At 40.9% G+C, this 8,229-nt stretch overlaps 1 protein-coding gene across 3 annotated transcripts; it reads left to right on the top strand.

Annotated features, from left to right (window-relative positions):
• Positions 1-2,445: 2,445 nt before the first annotated feature.
• Positions 2,446-7,429, top strand: rps14 (ribosomal protein S14). Of its 3 annotated transcripts, none has more exons than XM_040149834.1 (5): positions 2,446-2,546; positions 3,865-4,015; positions 6,194-6,355; positions 6,797-6,873; positions 7,320-7,429. In XM_040149834.1, exons 2-5 carry the CDS (start codon positions 3,867-3,869, stop codon positions 7,385-7,387), a joined length of 456 nt encoding a protein of 151 aa, XP_040005768.1. In that variant the 5' UTR covers positions 2,446-2,546; positions 3,865-3,866; the 3' UTR covers positions 7,388-7,429. The 3 variants fall into 3 exon arrangements, with proteins under 3 accessions (XP_040005768.1, XP_040005769.1, XP_040005770.1); XM_040149835.1 differs by having other exon boundaries at positions 2,530-2,591; XM_040149836.1 differs by lacking the exon at positions 2,446-2,546 and adding an exon at positions 2,572-2,670.
• The last annotated feature ends 800 nt before the right edge of the window (positions 7,430-8,229 follow it).

The following is an 8,229-nucleotide window of genomic DNA, read 5'->3' as shown; positions in this document are numbered from 1 at the left end:
CATTCCATAAACTTCTGGATTTGCTCGCAGCAGAAATTCGTGCCCCGCTTTTGCACTCTGCTGCACCCAACTCCACTTCAACGCCCAATCATGACATAATAAACAACAACACTGGGGTAAAGCTGAAGACCAATAAGTCAAAATGGATCCTCTGTTGACAAAAACCAGGGGAACAGAATAAATAGATTGTTACGCTAACGTTAGCTAGTGAGCAAACCGATTTTTGCTGACTCGGTATGTGAAACCTGTTCTTGTGGTTTAGACATGTCTGGACTTATTCTGCTCTAATGTTCGATAAAGTCAATACAGAGACATGAGTCGATGCAAACCACACACACACAAAGAGAGTTTCGACAAGCCACAGACCAAACTCTGTACAGTTTTTGAGTATTTAAAAAAAAACCCAAAAACACTTTAAATTTAATTTATTCATTTAACTGTTCAGTGACTGTACATTTAGTGTCACTTTTATCCCCCTACAGTATGGTCTAAGCGTAGTTTAAAAGTAATCTCTAAATTGTCAGATATATTAATTTTGGTGGAGATTAAAAATTCCTTTTTTATTGCATAACACTTGTAAAATTTTAAGTGATTTTGTCTAAAAAATATCAGAATCTGCCTCAAAAACCCAACGTGAGTAGTCACAGAATTTATACTCCTCTTCGTGACATTAAACACCCAGAGTTTTGTATGACCACAGTCATGATCTCATATGCCAACCAAACTCTGTACAATTTTCTGAGGATTTACAAAACACCGTTATGTCCCTGTTTCTCTTCACTGTCAGGGACACGAGTGGCTTCCTTTATTCATTAAAGTACTTTGACTTTTAACCAATAATTAAGTTAAAGCTCTGAATCAGGGTTTTGTGAGAGTCCAACCAGAGTCTGAAGCTCCTCTGTTCACTGGTTTGTTTGTGGTTTGGTCTTTGGGTTTTGTTTCCAGAACCAGAAATGAGTCATCAACTTCTTTTTGTTTATTTCTGTCAATAAAACCAAAAGGTCAAAGGTCACACAGACTGGGTCCTCGCCGTTTCCCCTCCACGATGGTCACGCTCTGCAAAATCAATAATCGATGATCAATAATCAGCTCCTTCACATCCACTCAGCTTTTTCTACTATGATGGATATTGTACTGTACTGTATTACTGGACTCTAATGCTGCATGCTCAGTGTGTAACTGTGTGTGTGTGAGAGAGAGTGTGTGTTTTTAATCTTTTTTCTTTTGTAGTTTTTTGGAGTATTTTCTTCTTCTGCATCGTGTTCAGAGTGTTTCTGTAAATAAACTGAGGTGGTTAAACGTTGCCTTCTGATTGGTCTGTTCTCACATCCATTCAGTCAGGTTTTCATACTCATTAAACTTAATTATTTCATCCCGTAAAAAACAAAACATTGAGTCATTTTAGAAAATGTTCAGCTTCCACATACATCTGGTTTGACTGAAGAACTCTGAGGTGAGACAGACGAAGTTTCAACATGTAATAAATGTGGTTGAAGCTTGAAGACAGAGCACTGCTCTGTGACTCTCAACCATCGGTCACCATAAACCATCAGCGCAGTGTTGTCTCAGTCAACGTTACTGAATGTTCGAGGGCTGAATCATTTTTAATGTATAGCGACTTCACTAAATGCTGCACAACTCAGCATAAAATGAAAACTTTTACATTTGAGGGAAATAATGACTCCAGTTTAAATAAAACGATAGAAATCATCACTCATGAATAATTATTTAAAGTTTATGAATGAGCCTTTGGCTGACATTTCACAGAACGCTGTGCAGACTGTAAAATACCAGCACACTCAGCGAGGTTACGTCTCACTTTATATTTAATCTCCATCTCATCAGATCACCTGCAGATCTCTCGTATAATCTGTGTGGTCGCTGGTCTGAGGTCAGTGTGACGCCGCCTTCTTTAATAAATAAGAGTTCACGTTAGAAATGGTGTTTACATGTTTCATGTGTTTTCATATCATTTATACATCTGCTGTATTGACATCTTTTAAAAAATCCATGTAGATAATCGTGTAAAGTGACAGGAATTCTGCAGAATACACATTTTAACAATTAAATTATATACAAAATCTGACTTTTTCTATAGCTACCCAAAAATAAATAAATGTAAATGAAAGCCTGACAAAAGTCAATCAATAGTAATAATAATAATAATAATAATAATAATAATAATAATAATAATAATAATAATAATAATAATAGACGTGTTTAAAAAATGTGAATAACTATAAGGGGGAAAAATGAACATGAAATAAATAAAATAATGAAAATAAATTATTCATTTGGTTTTATAACGATCAGAAAAAAGGAAGAAAAATGTATCCACATTTAGTGCGACTTTGATTCAATTGAAATTAATTCATTAAAAATTAAAAAAATCAAAAAATAAGATAATTAAAATAAAAATGAAGTTTCGTGTAGAGACCACGTGGCGGCAGCAGCAGCTGCTTCCCGCCCTGGAACGCCTCAACTTTGGCCCCGGAAGCGGAAGTTCCTTCCTTTCTTGTTTCTGCTTGTTGAAGAGACACTCATAGGTGAGTCCTGCTCGGAGTTGAATCCTTCTTTAATCCGAGTTTCAGGTGATCATCCGGTCTTTTAACGTGTCTCCGCTGAGTCTGTGAAAGTGTTCGTGTCTGTTCGGTGTTAGATTGATTCAATGTGAGATACTAAATGTCGGATTTTAGTTGTTTTTTTCCCCCGCTGTTGGTCGGTGACTAAGGCAACATGACGCCATCTTAGCTCCGAGCGGAGAGTCCGGGAGCGGGACGATAAACGTTGCAGTCAAGTAACAAGTGAATAACGGGGGTTTTCTGTAGTTTTAAGTTCGGCAGCAGGTGCAACTTGTCCCGGTAACGTTACGTCGGTCTGTAGAAGCTCACGGGATAACGTAGCCCTCCCGCTAACTGGTGGTTGTTCCCAACGCGTTTCATCAAAGTCCTTTCTTTTATCGGTTTCCGTCAAAGTATTTCGTGTCGGTTTTTAAGTCTGGGTCTGAAAATGGTGGAAATGATTCTCCGCGTGTGTTCAGAGACTCGCCGCCCGCTTGTAGCAGTTGTATCCAGCCTGGGTGTCGGTTAGCCGGGGCTGTAGCCACCATGTGTCCGGCCTGACTCAATGGCTCCATTATTGGACACAACTTCAGTTAAGTTTTTGCTGGGAACAACCCGGACAGACGCTCACAGGTAAACAGGTTGAAATAAAACCAGACATCCGGACCTGACGTGAGGCAGAGGATGGCTGCTGAGCTGAGGCCCGTTTAGCCGGAGATACTTGTTGAGTTTCTGTGTAAGAGCAGTTAAAGGCCTCTAATTTAAATTCCTTCAGATTTAGTGGGAAACCGATCTTTTCAAATGTCGTATTCGTGTGACTCTGCTCACTCTGAATTCATCCACAGTCCTCAAACTGTTGCCTGTTGTAATGAATAACATTAACCTGTGTAATGGCTTTGTACGGTCAGACATGTTGATCGTGTGTGTATAGTAAACTAGAAGTTCGACCACCTGAAGAGTGTTTTTAATTAGTGGGTTTGTTATAAGGAGTGATTGCTCCATACTGCTGCATAGTACTGACAGAAATGAGATGCAAGCGTCAAACACACACAAAAAATAATTCTTACAGGTTTTCCTTTGTGCTTTTCACACCTGTACCAGTTTGATCAGGTTTTAAATGTTGATGTAGTGAAGCTCTTTCTTCTTCACTCTTTAAATGTCCAGTCAGTTTGTGTTGGACTGTAACGTGTTGCTGAGCTGATGAACATAAATCAGTGTTTTTGATAAAATGGCCGAGGTGTTTGTAGATGCGGGGGCCCGTTCCTCATGTCTAACTCTTCCTCATCCTCTTCATCATCACCAGATATGGCTCCTCGTAAAGGGAAAGAGAAGAAGGAGGAGCAGGTCATCAGTCTGGGTCCTCAGGTGGCCGAAGGAGAAAATGTGTTCGGAGTTTGTCACATCTTCGCCTCCTTCAACGACACCTTCGTCCACGTCACCGATCTCTCCGGGAAGTAAGTCCCCAAACACTGAGACTAAACCGGCTCGAGCCCAAAGGTGGTTTCTGTTGGTTTACAGGTGATGTTTACTGTTGTTCCGCTGTTCCACCTGTAGCACCTTATTGACACACTGAGCCTCCTCCTCAGAGTCCTGCATCAGACCTGAACTCTCAGACATGATGCACATGTTGACATGATACAGTGCGACGTCCACTTCCTCTGATGTCCCTCCAGAATAAAGGTCCAGAAATCCACTTAGTAACCAGGAGAAAAAAGAGGCTGCAGAACTTCATTCAGAATCTTCCTGTTTTTAAGTTTCCTTCAGCATCACAGTGACCCAGTGACAATTGTCTGAACATCCACGGCTACACTGAGAACAGGAGCTGGTCACAGCTGGTTCAGCAGCTTTTAATGGGACAGTTTGAGTGAAAGTGAAATGATACAGACTAAAAAAAAAACAGGGCTCACAGCTAACCCACTGTCTCCATGGCAACTGTATACCTCCAGTTTACATCCCCCAAAGCATTATGGGAGCTGTAGCATCTGCGTAGAATAATGTTATCCCCCAAATAGATGTGCAAAGGCAGAATCAATAATTGTAGCTTTTTGGTTTATGACTTTTTACATTTAAATTAATAATTTAAGTAAATTTTTGCTTTAGTGCCAGATCCTTTATTTCAGTTGGTTCTGCATTGAACAGTTACTGGTTTTATCAGTTCATCTGACGGTTGTTTTTGATTTAGTCCATGAAACATTGAAAAATGTGGCTGAGCTGAAGGTGACGTCTTCAGGTGTCGTTCACTCGACCAAAAGTCCAGAAACCTCCAGAAACTCACTTCAGTCACGTGACAAAGAAAAGCAGGAAATGCTCAGGCCAAGATCTGCAAATATTTAGGATTTTTTTTTTTTAACTGTGTTCTTTGATAATTGACTGAGATGATTAGTTTTTGTCAACAGTATTGATTAATTGATTGACTAATAGTTTCAGTGTCTCAGATGTGAGACTTTGCTGCTTTTCTTGTTCTATGTGAGTGTAAACTGAATGTTTGGGTTTTGGGCAAATCAAGACACGAAGACGTCACCTTTGACTGAGAAACTGATGGACATTTGTCACCGTTCTGATGTTTTATAGACGAGTCGATTAATTGAGAAAATAATCACATTACTTGATCATGAAAATAATTTTCCACTGATTTTTACTAATATGAAAACACACAAGTTAACGATCGGTTTAAATGACCAGCGGATTGACTGTTTCCTCCAAACAAACCTCGGCGTCCAGTTCAACGACATCTGAACCAAAATGGCTGATTTTGAAATGTTTGTTGAAACTCAGTGGAGCTGAGAAACAGATGCAAAGCATCAGAGTAGAGAAGGAAATTTAAATAAATGCAAACCTTTGACCTTAACTTTGACATTTTTCTCCCTTAAATATCAAAAATCTTATCTATGAAATGGCGTCTCCACCTTTGAGAAACGTTATCGATGCGTCTGCAGGTCTGAAAGCACTGATTTCAGTTTCCTCATGAAGAAAGACCTTTTCAGAGTCAAGCCTTGTTTTTTTTTAAAGTTGTCCCTTTTTTAAAATGTTTTATTTTTTAAATGTATTTATTTTAAATCAAAAGCTGTTGTTCTAAGCCTCTGACCTTCCGCAGAGTACGAAGGCCTTAGATCAGTTGAGGTCATTGAACCCAGGTCCAGTTTAAGTGATGATATGAGGAGTTACTGTTAGAAACAGCCTGAAAGAACTGACACCTTTAATAATACAGGACGTTTAAAAACGACGGGAGTTGCCCCACAGCTTTTTACAGTCCCGGCAGATCAAATCAGAATCAATGGAACCGAATGAAACCAGCAACAGATTAAAACACAGTAAAGCGTTAGAAATCAGATCAAATAAGAGGAAACATTGACGATAATTCAGAAAATGACTCCAGGCCTCCTCATCCCTGCTGGTCTTCATCACAGTCGGAGGTTTATTCTACGTGATGTTAAAAATGTCTGAAATCGGACCCAGTGTGGAACCAGTGGAGTCCAGTTCACATCACTGGTCATATCCTCATAACGTCACGTGGTTGTTAGTGTTGGCATTAGAACGCATCACGTCGAGTCCTGAGGTCCGTCTGCTCCGCTGGGGAGATCTTAACGCTAGCCGCTCTCTGGTCGGTCTAATGGGTGTGTCTCTGTTTCCAGGGAGACGATCTGTCGTGTGACAGGTGGGATGAAGGTGAAGGCCGACAGAGACGAGTCGTCTCCGTACGCCGCCATGTTGGCAGCTCAGGACGTCGCTCAGCGCTGCAAAGAGCTGGGAATCACGGCTCTGCACATCAAGCTGAGGGCCACTGGAGGAAACAGGTAAACACACCTGTCCGGTCCTCAGGACCAGATTTCTCAGAACTGATCAGAAGTCAGACTTAGTTTTCGTAGCGCCGCTGAACTTCTGCTGTTTTCAAGCAGAGGAAAGTCGTTTAACCTGAGACCAGGTCACAAAACACGAGAAGAGATGATGTCGTCAGAGACCTGAACATAATCTAACTGGGAGATTTTGTTTGAGTCTGTGAAATCTGTGATCACAGCTGTGTTTAGTTCAGTCACTGTAAAACAGTTTTTATGTCTGGGAGTTTTCCTCAAAGAAAACAACAAACCCTCCTGACGAAGAGTCCGGTCTAGTCCTGCCCTGAATTAACCTCTGTTATGATCCGGTTCTGGGTCGACTCCAGGCTTTGGTCTGCTGCTGAACCAGATGTGATGTTGGTTTTTATATGTGAACAGTAAAAGAGCTTCTTTTTGTTTCAGGACAAAGACTCCTGGTCCTGGAGCTCAGTCTGCTCTCAGAGCTCTGGCTCGATCCGGCATGAAGATCGGACGCATCGGTAAATAACACACACACACTCTGTCGTTCCTGTTCGTCTCTGCGGGCCGTCAGTTTAATCCTCTGAGGTCTGATCAGGTTCAGTAACAGTTGCTGCAGTAGAATCCTCATGTAACAAGACTGAAATAAAACGGCGTCATATCAGGTTTTGTTTGAAAGCTGCAGATGTTTGTTTAGAAACCTGAAAAATAAACGGCAGCTTTCAGATTCTTGTCAATAGGATGAGATGCAGCAGAGGGACTTTTAAAAAAGGAGCCGACTGTACGTCCGGGTCCAAGTCTGGACACACTGGACCGAGACGGTTGATTATTTTAGTGAGCTGAGGCTTTAAACAGGCTCAGGGTTCAGGTTCTGAGACTGGAGGATGTCAGTGTGATGTTCTGAATCTGTGGACAGACGTTTGGTTTCCGGTCTGACTTCCCGTTTCTTCTTCGTGTGTTTGTTCAGAGGACGTCACTCCGATCCCATCAGACTCGACCAGGAGGAAGGGCGGACGCCGCGGTCGCCGTCTGTAGACTACACCACGATTTACCGACATTAAAAAGATTAAAGTCAAACACCGAGCTCCGAGTCTCTTTTCACACTGGTACCTGATAATTCATCAATAAGCATCTGATCAATAACAAGTTAAATTATCAATGTTGTTCAGCTATTTCTCCAGCTGAGTCAAAACATCTGGTTCGTTTCTCCTGAGAACGTTTAATAAAGAATTATGTCAATAATCGAAGTTAATCAATAGGTTTGATTAGTTTTCTCCTGTGATTATCAGCCTTTGTTTCATGTTACATGTGTTGAGTTTGAAAGCAGATAATATTAATATCAAAAGTGTTAAATGTCCTAAGATGTTTAGACCAGAAGCTAAAATGACTGAAAGCAGATTATTCGTTTAATGAATCCGGGGATGTGACCGGAGGCTTCAACTGCTGGATTCCGTCAGTGTCTCAAATCCGTTTGTCCCTTTGTCCTAATTGTGTAAATGACGTATTTACAGTTCATTTCACAAAGTGTTGAGGTCCATTTAGTAGCTGTTAGGGGGCTTTCAGTCACATCACACGATCTTCCTCAGCCAGTGGAGTTTCCTTCATTTTTCGTAAATGTACAGCTTTTAATATAACACCTACGGTTTCCACGGCAACATGCAACACGTCCTGGGGAAGATCATGTGGGTAATGGAGTAGAGGAAGTCTACGGATACAGATGCCTGTATTAAATTGACAGATTAGATCAATAATATCCAGGCTTTCATATTATTTTGTCAACCCGCTGTAGGTGTAGTTCAGCCTGTCGATCACCAGGAGGCGACGACAATCTGATTTTCAGCAGCGAAACTGAATGAACCAGTAATTTATTTACATTT

This window comes from Xiphias gladius, chromosome 17 (assembly GCF_016859285.1).
Source record: "Xiphias gladius isolate SHS-SW01 ecotype Sanya breed wild chromosome 17, ASM1685928v1, whole genome shotgun sequence".
Classification (NCBI taxonomy): Eukaryota; Metazoa; Chordata; class Actinopteri; order Istiophoriformes; family Xiphiidae; genus Xiphias; species Xiphias gladius.
This window is presented reverse-complemented; position numbering and strand designations above follow the sequence as displayed.

Excerpts from the sequence above, each read along its gene's own strand:
- rps14 (XM_040149834.1), top strand. The coding sequence starts at position 3,867 with ATGGCTCCTCGTAAAGGGAAAGAGAAGAAGGAGGAGCAGGTCATCAGT. Across the intron at positions 6,356-6,796 it reads AGGGCCACTGGAGGAAACAG|GACAAAGACTCCTGGTCCTG; the intron begins GTAAACACACCT and ends TTTTTGTTTCAG. Across the intron at positions 6,874-7,319 it reads CATGAAGATCGGACGCATCG|AGGACGTCACTCCGATCCCA; the intron begins GTAAATAACACA and ends GTGTTTGTTCAG.